The following is a 14713-nucleotide window of genomic DNA, read 5'->3' on the forward strand; positions in this document are numbered from 1 at the left end:
TGAATAAATGTGTCTTTTTTAAAAAAAATGTTATAATTTCAGTCAATATTTATGGGTGTTTTTCAATTAAAAGGCAAAAGTGTTTCCCTATTCTTTTACTACAGATAACTTTTGAGTTCAAAAACAAACAAGTAAAAATAACTTGCTGATGTCACTGTTTTCTCATAAGGTGTAACTAGAAAAATATGCCATACTGTACTTAAATTACTTAAAAGCATTGACAATAAAAATAAGGTATTAATCTGGTTTTCATAAGTTCTCAAACTGTAGAGATAATTATAACTAAAGCTGGAAGGACTTATAGCAAACTGTCAGACTCCAAAAAATAAAGGAGTCTAAGAGCCAGGGGGTTACAATTACTATTTCTTTAAAAAGTTTATAGGGCTGGGGAGATGGCTCAGTAGAATAAGCGCTTGCCTGGCAAGTGCAAGGGCCTGAGTTCAATCCCCAGTTCCACCAAAAATACAAAAAAAAGTTTATATATTTATCTGTTAGCTCAAATGTTCATGTTTTGATTATTCATGCTGTAATCTCTCAGAAAATTTTTTCTTTCCTAGAAGATGCCAAAACCTAGGTAATCATACAGGTAAAATCTATAACAAATATGCTAGGTTAGGATTCCTTTAACTGGAATCTACCAGATTTTGTCTATAGAGACATATATTAAGGCCTTAACTGTCCACCTCAGACAGCCCAGGTGTGCTGAGATTTCTTGGGGTTTCCTGCTATTACATGTGAAGTTGTTCTCACATTTCTTGGGCAGGGCTGCCTGCAGGCAGCCTTAAAACTAAGAAGCTATATCTTGCTCATTAGGCCCCAGATATCTGACACAAGCACAGAAGTTAGAAGGGTTTGCAGGAATAAATTTGTCTCAGTTGATAAAACTTTCTCAAAAAGTGTTTCATAGCAGAAAGGATACAGGATGGAAATATAGACAGAAAATGAGAATAGTAATACTAGCAGCCTACAGGAAGGAAGGCCAGTTGAGAAACAGGGAAAAAGTTATGCTTCCCTAGATCCAGACAGGGAACATTTCAAGAAAAAAAAAATGTCCAAAGCTGCTAGAGAGGAGAAAACAAGAAGTGTTCATGATGGAATCAGAGAAAATTTCAGATTGATAAGATCATGGTTTTTCACCTCTGAGCCTGAGGGATCCCATGTTAACTGCCAATATAAGTTAACAAAAGCCTGTTAGATGTTTGATAGATGCTCATGCAGATTTGTCAGAAGTTACCCAGCCAATGGCCCCACTTGCCAACTGGAAAGTACTCAGTGTTGTCCATAAGTGCTACAATTCATGTGCCTCCAATAATAATAGTTGGTGAGACATAAAAGGCTAGTTTGAGACAATACCCAGTGGCCATGGAAAATAAAAAAGGGATTAAACCACACATTTAAGAGATCTCTGCCAATAGACCTACAAAAATTTCTGACTAGTCCTTTTATAATTTAAAAGGTTATTACAATCCAGATACTTCTGCTAATGTCTCAATAGTTGTTCAAAAGATATCAAAACAATGGTATGTGAGATGCTGATGTCCCCCCGACCCTATCTTAATCATCTTTGTGGAAAGTCATTACTGTCCTCTTGGTGAAAACCTTTTTTTTTTTTTTTCAGAACTGGGGATTGAACTCAGGCCCTTGCGCTTGCCAGGGAAGCGCTTATTCTGCTGAGCCATCTCCCCGGCCCCATGAAAACCACTTTTTACTATATTCATAATTACCCTGTTGATATTATTTGGCCCATGCATGTTTAATAGTTTCTTTGGCTTGGTCTCTCCCAAATTTAAAGTTATTCCACCTACACAAGATAAAAATGCCTGATCTCTATTGAGGGCCTTTAGGTAGAATCTCTGAAGAGTATCTGTGACTGCCAGTTCACAACCATGACCCCTTTCAGCCTGAAGAAGCCAGAGCGGTCATTGCTCATAATTCCCTCATGGCAGTTAGGGTTACTTCTTCAGAGGGAGGACATGTTGCAGGCAGCTGAGTTAGATAGAAATATTATAGGCAGTCTGATGGGGCTAGGCCCTCAAGGAGACAGCATGGAAGACAAGATACATTGCAACTGTAAGAGGGATGGATGCTGCTGCTGTGGGCCAGAACTAAAGACCAAAGATCAAACAAATGCTTACCTCCCTAAAGATTAGCATCTGGGATTGGTCATCACCCTGAGGAAACCTGGAAGAATCGTTCATCCAACTACTACTGCCTAACTACTGGACAAAGTCCTGTTCTATATTCGTGCCCGCTTGCTATGCGACTCGCTTCCCCATTTGGTCCTGGACTTAATTTTACCTGAGCAATGGTGCCTGTAATCTCATTAGTTGACCATAGTTTTGTCCCACTTCATGCCCACCTAAACAAGTTTCCATGTTCTCCACTTTAGACCCACATGGATAGACTCTATAGTCCCAGGGAAAGATAGCTTCCTGGGGACCACCCACTCGGGGCCCCCCTCCTGTCCCTCTCTTGGACGGGAGCTTTCTTTCCCCAAATACATATATTCTGTTCATAACCTCCATTTGTTCCTAAAATTCATTCTTCAGTTTTAGAGAACACAAACTTGTTCCAGGCACCTTTCAGGTCAGGAGATCATTTTTCCCCTGTATCATTTGGAGGTCCCTGTATCAATATGACATAATTCCAGAACTCTAGAGGGTAAGGCAGGAGGACTGCAAGCTCAAGACTAGCCTGGACAATTTAGTGATACTTCCTCAAAATCAGAAATTAAAGAAAAAAATCTTAAGATGTAGCTCAATGTAAAAGCTCTGGGCTCTATCCCCAGTACTGAAATGAAAATTTAAACTTTAATATATCAAAGGACACCATCATAAATGAAAGACAACACGCAAATGGGCAAAAGTATTTTCAAATTGTGTATCTGTTAAGCAATAAATAGCCAAAATATTTAGATAATATTTTCAGGTCAACAATAAAAAACAAAACAAAATCCAATTTAAAAATGGGCAGAGATATAGGTGTGGGGTTACACATGTAATCCTACTGCTGTGGTTGTGGTAGGAACAGTTTTAAGCCTAGCTTGTTTTAAAATGAAAAATTCAGTAAAAAGAAAAAGGACTATGGATGTAGCTCAGTATAAAGGCCCTAGGTTTTATTTTCTTTTATTTTCAGGTAAGGATGAGGCCCTAGGTTTAATCCTCAATGGACAAAGTTTTCAAATAGAAATTTTTCTGAAAATATTAAAAATGGTCAAGAAAAAACTAAAAACATGGTCAATATCATTTTCCGTTCATTTGAAATGCAAATAAAGCTTTTGGCTAGGAAGAGGCTAAGGTGCAAGTTTCTTAGGTTCATCCAACACCAGCTGTCTCCATCATGCCACCCAAGGTTGACCCCAATGAGATCAAAGTCATGTACCTAAGGTACACGGGTGGCAATATCTGCCCTAGCCCCCAAGATCAGTCCCTTGATCTGTCTCCAAAAAAAAAAAAAAAAAAAAAAAAAGACAACCTGCTTGGGCTCCCCTCCTGTCCCTCTCTCAGACAGGAGCTTTCTTTCCCTCAATAAATATATTCTGCTCATTAAAAAAAAGGTGATGACATCACCAAGGCAACTGGAAGGGTCTGAGGATCACCGTGAAACTGACCATTCCAAACAGACAGGCTCAGACTGAGCTGGTACCTTCTGCCTCTGCCTGATCATTAAAGCCTCCAAGGAGCCACCAAGAGGTAGAAAGAGGTAGGAAAGCATTAAACACAGTGGAAATACCACTTTTGATGAGACTGTCCACACTGCCCCATAGGTGCGGAACTGGTCATTAGCAGTTCTGGTGCGCACCAGAAAACTTTTCAGAATCATTAAAGAGATCCTGAGCCGGAGATAGCTCAGTGGCATAAACACCTGACTGGCATGCACAAAGTCCTGAGTTTGATCCCCAGTACCGCAAAATAAATATCTAGACAGACAGATTGATCAATCCTGGAGACTGCCCAATCTGTGGGCTGCAATGTGTACATCCAGTATCTTCATGACATCAGCAGTAGTGCTGTGGAATGCCCAGCTAGCTAAGAAACATAAGAAAATACTGTAACAAAAAGATGATCTGGGGCTGGAGAGAAACTCAGCGGTCAAAGTACCTGCCTGGCAAGTGCCAAGAGTCCAATTTCAATCCCTGGTACTGCATGCCATGCTGACCCTTGAACCCTGAGTGTGCTGTGCCAGAACCAAAACTGGCATAGTGGTGCACATCTGTAATCCCAGCACAGGGGAGGCTGAGACAGGGGGATCACTATGAGTCTGAACTTCATAGCAAGACCCTATAACAAATAATTATTTTTTTAAAAAGAAACACGAATAAAAACCACAATATTGGCTACCCAGATAGCTCGGCAGATTAAAGCACCTGCTTAGGCAGGCACCGTGACTGGATTCCTTCCCTGGCTTGCTGTGCCAGCCCTGCCCCCAGGGTGAGCTGAGACAGGGACTGAGACTAGGCATGGTGGTGCGCACCTGAAATCCCAGCGCTTGAGAGGCTGAAAACATGAAGATCACTGAGTCCAATTGGTGTAGTGAGACCCTATACTAAATACATTAAAAAAAAAAAAAAACAAAAAAACACTTCACACCTATTAGGATACCTAGTATATAAAAAAGACAGTAACATGTTGGGAGAAGATATAGAAAAATTGGAACTGGTATATATTGCTGGTGGGGATTTATAGTGCAGTTGCTATGGAAAAGTTGGGCCACTCAGAAAGTTAAATAATTACTATATGATTCAATTTCATTATTTAACTAAAAGTGCTTAAAGATAGAACTCAAACATGTATTTATACACTAACATTCATACCAAGATTATTCACAATAGTCTTAAAGGTGTAAACACCAGAGCATCCAGCAACAAATGGTATAAAATATACAACATGGTAATATTCAGTGGAATATTATTTATCTGTGAAGAGAAGTGGAATTCTGATACATGCTGCAACATGGGCAAACCTTGAAAACAGTTCATTAGCTGGGCACAGTGGTGTACACCTGTAATCCTAGCACTTGGGAGGCTGAGGCAGGTGGATCATTGAGAGTTCGAGGATAGCCTGAGCTACAGTCAGTTTAAGGCAAGCCTGAACTGCATAGTGACACTATCTCAAAAGTACAAAAAAAAAAAAAAAAAAAAAAAAAAAAAAAAAAAGAACTACTAAATGAACTAAGCTAGACATAAAAGGTCATATATGATTCCAAACAAGCAAATTCACAGAAAATGGAATTAAGATTACCAGCATCTGGGATAAAGGGGAATGGAAGTAAGTTGTTTCTGTTTGAGATAATAGTTCTAGAAAAAAAGAGTAGTGATGGTTATAGGACACTGAATGTGTTTAATGTCACCAAGCTGTATACTTTAAAATGTGTAAAGTGGTTAATTTTGTTATGTATATTTTACCACAGTAAAAAAAAAAAAAAAAAGGCAGTATCAACTCTGGTAAGCGACATGGAAAAGTACAAATGACACGTTCATTTTATTTACAATATGCAGGCCGGGGAGATGGCTCAGTGGAGTGCTTCCCTGGCAAGTGCAAGGGCCTGAGTTCAATTCCTGGTTCAGCCAAAAAAAAAAAAAAAATATTTACAATATGCAAAAATACAGCCACATGTGGAGTTCTCTACAGTGTGAAATCTTGGCACTGAAAAAAATAGCAAAGAAGGTACTAGATGTTGCAATGATATGTATAAAAGTATTTTCTTCTCTTTTTGGGGGAGACAAAGTCTTACTATGTCACTCTGGCTGGTCTTGAACTCCTGAACTCAAGCAGATGTTCTGCCTTAGCCTCCCAAGTACAGGGACTACAGGTAACATCATACCTGGCATGTTTTCTTAAAATGCTCTCGTGTTTCTGAAAGAAAACATTCTAAATCAGCAACATGAATTCTCTTTCCTAAGTGGGAGTGACTACAGGAGTCACTTTTTTGTGTAGTCTTCTGTTTTTTTTTTTTTAAAAAGAATATGCATTCCCTTTGGTTTAAGAAAAGTGGTTTAATTAGATATAAATACCATTTCACCCTGTAAATACAGTGTGAACAGTCAGTAAGATCTGAGAACATGCACACCAGGAGTCTGCCCTCACAGATGTTCTTCCACTGTCATGGGGAAAGGCCTTTCCGGAGGTGGATCCTCTGGTGCTGACACATGTTGGAACTGTGCCGGAAGGCCTTCCCACATTCACTGCACTTGTAGGGCTTTTCTCCTGTATGGATCCTCCGGTGCTGAGCCAGGTAAGTGCTTTGGCTGAAAGCTTTCTTGCAGTCACTACATTTGTAGGGCTTCTCTCCATGGTGTGAGCGCTGATGGTGAATGAGCCTAGAGCTATTGTGGAAAGCCTTGCCACACTCACTGCATTTGTAGGGCTTCTCCCCTGTGTGGATCCGCTGGTGCTGGATGAGGTGTGTGCTTTGGCTGAAGACTTTGCCACAGTTGTGACACTCATAAGGCTTCTCTCCAGTATGGCTTCTCTGATGTTCAACAAGTTTGGTTTTCTGGATGAAGGCTTTCTCACATTCATTACATTTGTATGGTTTTTCTCCAGTGTGAATTCTCTGATGTTGGATAAGGTTGGAACTCTGGGTAAAGCCTTTGCCACATTCTTTACACTCAAAAGGCTTCTCTCCGGTATGAGTCCGTCGATGTCGAATAAGGATAGAACCATCACTGAAGGCTTTTCCACAGTCATTACATTTGTAGGGTTTCTCTCCAGTGTGTATTCTCTGGTGATACACAAGAGAAGAATAGGCACTGAAGTGTTTACCACACTCAGCACATTTATAGGGCTTCTCTCCAGTGTGAATCCTCTGATGCTTCATGAGGTTGGGCCTCTGATTAAATGTCTTCCCACACTCCCCACACCGGTAAGGAATCTCACCAGAATGTATCCTTCGGTGGTTGATGAACTCACAGCTCTGGCTAAAGGCTTTCCCACATTCACCACATTTGTAGGGCTTCTCTTCACTGTGAAGCCGCTGGTGCTTGATAAGATTAGCACTATACCTGAATGTCTTCCCACAGTGGCCACAATCGTGCAATCTTTTCCCAGTAGAAATTTTCTGATCTTCCCTAACAACTAAGTGTGCCTTGAAAAACTCCCCAGAATTATGAATGGTCTTTAGGTTTTTTGACCTATGCACACGCTTATGGTTGTTAAGATATGATTTCTGCTCAAAACTCTGCTCACATGTATCACATTTGTGAGGCCTCTGATCAGTGAAAGGGCCTATCCCCAACTTGAGCCTTCCCCAAGTGTTCTGGCTGCTCTCCTCATTGGTCAGGGTGCCTGGACAAGGGCCTGTCTGCATTAGCTTATCCAAGCTCTTCTTTGGCTCCTTGACACAGCCATGGTCTTCTTCTGGCCTCTGTTCCTGGTGACCAGTCCCAGTGGGCTTGTGCAGTTCTTGTCCACCAACTATCTCCCTTGAAGCCATCAATGTGTGTTCAGTCCTGGTCCCACAAGCTGAAAAAAACAAGACACCCAAAGGTCACTTGTTCTGACTGTGGAAGATATAAAGATGCTGATGAACCCAGGGGACACCAGATCAGTCACTTCCAAAGTTATAACAGCACCACAGAAATGCAGTTCAGAGGCTTAAGACCAGGACCAGGGCCATAATCTTGTGGCAGTGTGAGCCCTTATCCTGAAAGAGATTTAGGACATCTGTCCCTAAACAGACAAAGCCTTCACAGCACCATGGAAACAAGAGTGAGGGACAGTCATAGATAAAAGCCAATAGAGACACTAATGCCGGGTGAGTTTAAGGCCACCTAAAAAAATCAATAGCAGGAAAATCATCTGCCTCCCTGGGAGGGCAGAGCACCAAGCTTGTGTCATCCCACAGAAGGAAGGCATAGCACATGTAGGCCAGGCCCCTTGGCTCTTCTTAGTGTTGCACATCCATTCCTAAGGCTTTTCCTGGAGGACTGGGGCTACCTTAAGACACCTATATGAAAGGCTCTCTGGTGCCTTCAAACCTTTATCCCTTCCTTCCTCCTTTCCCAATACCTCTGAGCTCCCCCAATACTCTGTAGCTACTCCCCAAAAGTGGATATGGAGAAGTACCCAGGCAGGGTCCTGCTGTAAGACCCCTCAGAGACTGTAGCCATACTCAGAATTGACCAGCTCTGGCTGCCACTTCTTAGGTGGAAGATCTGAGGCAACTTATCTTTCTGAGTTGGTTCCCCACATAAAAAGCAGACTATGCCAAGGCTATCATACAGCACTCTCACAAGAATTAATATGGAGTTAATAGACTGACCATCTAACATTCAGCTCAATAGTCAACAGCAGGTCTCAAATGCAAATGGCTTGGGATGGTCACTGTCATCCTTCTCAGTTCTTAAGAGGATTCTTTCCACACTTGCCTAGCCTCCCCACTACATAACCCTAACAGCTCACATGTGTCATAAGACTGAAAATAGTGGCATCCCTCACTGCTGCAGGGATGCACACACGCTGCTACTTTGAAAGGCAGTTTGGCAGCCTTGTCTAAGGCTGATCTGTGCAGATCCTATAATCTGGAAACTCTACTTCCAGGAGAACATTCACGAGAAACACAGTCCTTATGTGCCTGACAGAGATGTGCACAAGACCACAGAACTGGGGACAACCAAATGCTCTCTTCAAGTAAAAGGGAAAATACATTTTAACACAGTCATATGATAGAAAACTGGCAATAGAACAGATCCAACTGCTGCTGTGTGAAACACGAGTACCTCTCACAAGGCTCAACAGAAAATCTTCAGCATGAATCTAGACAAAACAGAAATAAGAAAGCAGCCTCTTGTGACCTATATAGAGAGCAATGAAAAATGACATCGATTTTTTTTTTTTTTTTTGGCTGGTTCAGGCTGCCTTAAGGGCAGGTCTGGTGAGGCATGGGGAGCTGGGGATCGAACCAGGGTTCCCTGAGCCTGACTGGGTTTGCCCCAGCAGGCACTTAAGCAACTGAGCTAACCTGTAAGCTCAATGCTTAATTTTTTCTTATTATACTTATTCTATTTTTTTATTTTCTTATAACTTTTTTGGTATGTTTTGTTTTAAACCAATTTTGAAGTTGTATCTAGTAACCTAAACAACTAATTTGAAGATAACGATGCAATACAGCAACCATTGTTAAATTCCTATTATTTTGTTTATTGAAATTTTGTATCGTTTCTGTTACTGTTTTTCTTATTGCTATTTTGTATTCTTTAAAAAAGAAAATACATTAAAAAACATAAAATAAAAAGACAGGCCCAAGGCCTCCTAGAACCTAGACACAGTCTATATTTTGACCTGGAAAAGTTATAAAAATTCATTGTGGATTTATCTTATTTTTATAAGTGTGTTCAAACAAATAAATTTGGCTATTGTGGCTTCTCTTCACGATAATCCACCCTGCTTTCTCCAGGGTGTTCTTTTATCTTGCTTTTTCCTTTTTACTCAGCCCAATCTTGCTCTGAAGAGCCAGTTTCTCCTTCACTCTTCACCTCTGCACTTTTACTTTCTCAAATAACTTCTAACACTGTTTTTCTTTTTCTTAAAGGAAAAAAGAAATATTTACAAGTAGAATACAAATCCTTTGAGCTAGCAGCTCCTTCTTGGGACAACAACAGACACATGCAAAAGCATGATCATTACAGCTATCATGGCAGCAAAAGAAGATGGGACCTCCCGGTGGCACTTCTCCAGAAAGCATGACCAATGCTCACGTGCACAGAAGTGGATACATTCAGTGGCATACCAGATCACACAGGTCTTTGCTATTAAGAAGCAGTCCTTGGAGCTGAGATATAACTCAGTGGTAGAGCACTGCCTAGCATACACATATGCAAATGTACACATACACATGAAATGGTACTCATGCTCAGGTGTGGAAAAGTCATCATCAAAAGGGAAGAAGAAATATTCTTTTTTTTTTTTTTTTTTTTGCGGAACTGGGGATTGAACTCAGGTCTTTGCACTTGCCAGGGAAGCGCTTACTCCACTGCCACTGAGCCATCTCCCCGGCCCCATTTTTTTTTTTTTAATTTATTTTATTTATTTATTTGTGTGTGTGTGTGGCCAGCTCAGCCCACCAGGGGGCAGGGGCTAGCTGGCATTTGGTGCTGCGGTCCCTGTGCTTTGCTAAGCTTGTTCTAAGTAGGTGCTTTAGACCACTGAGCCATCTCACCAGCCCTTTTTTTTTTTTTTTTGAGAAGTCTTTTTATGTAGTCCAAGCTAGCCTTGAATTCACAGTGATCCACTTAACTCAGCCTCCCAAGTGCTGGGATACTCCCAAGATATCCACCACCACACCTGGCAGGGAGTATTCTAGAATACAACTATGTCTGGACAGTACAATTCACCATGATCCATCTTCTCAGATTTTCTTATAATAACCTATAGCTGTCAAGTGAGCGCATTGAAATGAAGGTAGAAAACAGGGGAATGGAGTGATGGTCTCCATCACACACCCTAGCCAGACCCTCCTTGGAGGACAGCCCTGAGAACAGGATTCTTCAAGGTTTCCCAGGCCCAAGGACCCCCACATCATTTCTGGCCTACATTCATGCACTACACCTTAGACTAGCACTACCTGGGATGCCCTTCACTGTGCCCTGCAACAGTGCCTCCACAGCCTTCCTAGAACTACTGCTCAAGAATCTCCTGCCAAGGCATCAAGGCTGACCAAGTTAACCTTGACACTAGCAGAGGTCACGCTCCAGGCTGGCCCATCTAATCCTGATGCAAATTCCCTCAAATTCTTGAACCTTTAACTAGACTCCATGACCCCAACAAATGTTCATTTAGTGACTGAACTGGGGGAGCAGCTTCCCTCACGCACCTGAGCTGCTGACTCTCAGAGGCCTTCTCCCCTCAGCTTCCTCCGTGTTCAGGACCCATGGCTCATCCCCTCGCTCCAGCTGCAAGATCACCGCAGGCTTAGGACCTGCAGATCCCACTCCTGGGAAGGAGATAGAGCCTGGGGTTGGTGCCAAGGATACAAAGCTGTGTTGTGTGCCACCCTGCACTGAGGATACAAGGGCAGGATGCACAGGCAAAGGGTTTGAAAGCCCAGATACTCTCTGGAGGGGCTTGGCGTAAGCTGAAGGTTGTCACGAGGATGGAATTTTGAGACCAAGAACAGAGCTCAGGAATGCTATATACCAGAAGCCAAGCTCCTCAAGGGTCTGTCTCAGCCAGAGACAAGAGGTCAAAGAAAAGGTGGGCTTATGTAGGAGGGTCCCTGCACCACCCACCCTCTTCTAAGACTGGGTCTGCCAGAGTGCATTGCCATCTGTGGGTCCAAAGTGTGAGGATACAATCCAACTACCACTGAGCCCAAAACCCCAGGGTACTCCCATAATACAGGTTGCTCAGGAGCCTTACCAAGAAAGACCAGGTTTCTGTAGGTCTCTAGCATCACATCCCTGTAGAGGCCTCTCTGAGCAGGGCCCAGACATCCCCACTCATCCTGGGAAAGCAGCACAGCCACATCCTCAAAGGTCACCTGGGCCTGAGATAATAAGACTCTGCTGCAGCCCCTGGAGTAGCACTGGGTGGTCACCAGGGAGCAAGGGGAACAGAGGCATAGTGAGGGCAACTGCAGGAGAATTCCAGAGTCATCCCTCCTCTGATGTCAGCACCCAAGACCAGAAATCTCACAGTGTCTGCCAAGGACATCACTGGTTAAGACAAACTTCATACTCCAAAGGCAATGCTCACCTGGAATGAGGCAGATGTGAATAAGGCGGTCATCACCTGTGCCCTGGGCTTCCTGAGGGCAGTACACAGGAGCCTGTCACTCAGTTGCTGAGGGGAGAGAAAAGGACACAGGGAAGTTGGGCATGGTGGTACCTGTAATCCCAGCACTCAGCAGACTGAGGAAGCAAGACTATAAATTCCAGCGCAGCTGGGCAACTAAGTGACTTAGTGAGACACGGTCTCAAAGTTTAAAAAAAAGCTTGGGGATGTAGTGTGAGGTGAAGGCTCTGGGTTTAATGCCCAGTAAAACACACACACACACACGCATGCAAGCATGCACGCACGCACATATTTAAGGAAAAGGTCTATGGCAACAATTTTATTTTAGTGTTCAGCTGGTATCTCTTCACTATAGTCAGCATTTCTCTATTTTACAGCAAATAGGTAAAACAGGTACACAGTAACTAATTGGAGATTCTTGTGCTTCTAGAGAATCATCTATTTGAACTTCACTCACTTTGTTTGTTGCAGTCTATATCGTGACACTGTCTTTGCTCTATGCCTTCTATTGTCATTTTAAAGCTTTTGTGTTTTCTAGTCCTTAATGTTCTGCCTTTATTATTTTTAATGTATTTAGGACAGGATCTACAGGGTCTCACTACACAGATCAGACTTGTAGTGATCCTCCTGTTTTCACCCTCCCAAGTGCTGGGATTATAAGCACATGCCACGATACCCAGTCTGTCTCTATCTCTGTCTGTCTGTCTCTCTCTCCTCTTTTTTTTTTTCTTGGTGGAACCAGGGATTGAACTCAGGCCCTATTCTACTGAGCTATCTCCCCGACCCCATGATGACACCCAGTCTCAATCACTGTCTCAGAGCATACCAGGGATGGGGCTGGCATGGCATTATTATTATTATTATTATTATTATTATTATTATTATTATCATCTTAGCTTTTTTTTTTTTTCTGGTGTTGCAGACCAAACCCAGGGCTTCCAGCTTGCTAGACAAACATTCTATCACTGAGCTAAATCCCCAGCTCCTGCTTTTATTATTTACATAGAGTAAATATTGTTCTTATCCCAAATGAGACAATTTAATGAGCCAAGGAGAGGGGCAGGGGACTAAGGGGATGTCGACATAGGCAGTGCAAGTAGAGATGGGCAGGCAGCCCCAGGGAGGAATGGGGTCTACACCTTAAAGTGCCCAGCAGGGATGCGCAGGAGCCCTAGACTGCAGGTAGGACTGCTTAGGGCAGCAACAAGCAGCCTGAGATAAAGAAGGGGGAGCCAGGTTGGTCTTCCATGTGTCCCCTACTCCACCACCCTCCCTTTTTTTTATATCTTTTTTTTTTTTAATTTTATTTATTTGTGTGTGTGTGTGTGTGTGTGTGTGGCCAGCTCAGCCCACCAGGGGGCGGGACTGGCTGGCATGGGGTGCTGGGGGATCGAACCGTGGTCCCTGTGCTTTGCTAAGCTTGTTCTAAGTAGGTGCTTTAGACCACTGAGCCATCTCACCAGCCCCCACCACCCTCCCTTTTGAGACAGGGTCTTATTATGTAGTCCAAAGTCCTTTGATGAAATAGGGAATCTATATTGAAAAGTTGCCAAGATCTATGTACACAGCTTGGTGGACAATCACAAACTGCCCATATGAAGAACCAGCATCAGGGTCAAGAAAAAATCTGCTGCCAGATGTCTCCGGCCCCATGTCAATAACCAGCCCAGCCTGAGAAACAGCAGGCTTCCATCATTTTCACACTCTAAATTACCTGTTCTGTGATGAATTGAAACAAATCACAGTCTCTATCCTTCTGCACCTGACTTCATCCCCTCAGTGTGTTACATGGGGTTAGCTACGTTCATACAAGTGGTAGCAAACCTATGGGATGCATGCTGCAAAAGGCTGTTCGAACTGAAAGCTCTAAAAGAAAATAATAGGGCTGGTGAGATGGCTCAGTGGTCTAAAGCACCTACTTGGAGCAAGCTTAGCAAAGCACAGGGACTGCGGTTCAATCCCCCAGCACCACATGCCAGCCAGCCCCGCACCCTGGTGGGCTGAGCTGGCCACACACACACACAAATAAATAAAAGAATCACCATTTAAAAAAAAATGTTTAAAAGAAAATAATAATAATAATTATACATAAAAGTATCCACCAAAAAGGAACTGGCAAATCTTTCTCTGAAATGAGATCTCTTACATACTTCTTTCAGAAATGAATGGGTCAAACACAGTCTTATACTTTTAACAGAGGATACACACTTTTTCAACATGCGCACTGAATATCTTTAAAATAAAAACAACATGGGGCCGGGGAGATGGCTCAGTGGAATAAGCGCCTGCCTGGCAAGTGCAAGGTCCTGAGTTCAAGCCCCGGTTCTGCAAAAAAAAAAAAAAAAAAAAAAAGAAAGAAAGAAAGAGAAACAACAAAAACCACATACCAGAAAGTTTCAGCAAATCTCGAACAAATACAACTATATCAGCGGGGCCGGGGAGATAGCTCAGTAGAATAAGTGCTTGCCTGGCAAGCACAAGGGCCTGAGTTCAGTCCCCATTCCAAAAAAAAAAAACCAAAACAAAACAAAACAAAAAACTGTATCAGCATTGACTCTTTGAAAATGCTAATTTAAAAAGGGGGGGCACAGAGAGATGGCTCAGTAGCATAAGCGCTTCCCTGGCAAGCTCAAGGGCCTGAGTTCAATTCCCGGTTCCGAAAAAAAAATACTAATAAAACACACAAACATAGGGCATGCCCAATCTAAGAAAGAAAAAGAGATGGAAAAGTAAAAGTAAATCCGGAACAACAACAAAAGCAAGACATAAAATCAGACACCGTATAACAGTAATTCTCAGAGTGTGACCCAGGGACCTGCATGCCATGCCTTCCACTATGTTCATATTAACACTGAAATGACGCAGCAGAAGCACCAGGGGACAGTGAGCACCAAGACAGGGGCACTCACTGTGTGTGATGCTACTCAGTATCTGAGGCAGTGCAGTAAGTCTTAGAAAAAGAAAATATAAGCTAAAGGATT

The 14713-nt window shown here is 42.6% G+C and overlaps 1 protein-coding gene across 4 annotated transcripts in view; it reads right to left on the bottom strand.

The window, feature by feature from the left end:
• Positions 1-5981: 5981 nt before the first annotated feature.
• Positions 5982-14713, bottom strand: part of Znf34 (zinc finger protein 34) — a 14506-nt gene continuing 5774 nt past the window's right edge. Inside the window, exons 3-7 of one of the 4 annotated variants that reach the window (XM_023723967.1) lie at positions 13447-13598; positions 11694-11780; positions 11358-11484; positions 10813-10932; positions 5982-7463 (exon numbers count right to left, since the gene is read on the bottom strand). In XM_023723967.1, the coding sequence (XP_023579735.1) occupies positions 6103-7463; positions 10813-10932; positions 11358-11484; positions 11694-11726 (1641 nt within the window). In that variant the 5' untranslated portion in view covers positions 11727-11780; positions 13447-13598 and the 3' untranslated portion in view covers positions 5982-6102. Of the gene's footprint in view, positions 7464-10812; positions 10933-11357; positions 11485-11693; positions 11781-11825; positions 11848-13446; positions 13599-14119; positions 14149-14713 lie in introns of those variants that run through there. The other 3 variants (XM_023723968.1, XM_023723969.1, XM_012516394.2) reach the window with 3 other exon arrangements.

The sequence above is a fragment of the Octodon degus genome, unplaced genomic scaffold (genome assembly GCF_000260255.1).
Source record: "Octodon degus isolate 3935 unplaced genomic scaffold, OctDeg1.0 scaffold00104, whole genome shotgun sequence".
Lineage (NCBI taxonomy): Eukaryota > Metazoa > Chordata > Mammalia > Rodentia > Octodontidae > Octodon > Octodon degus.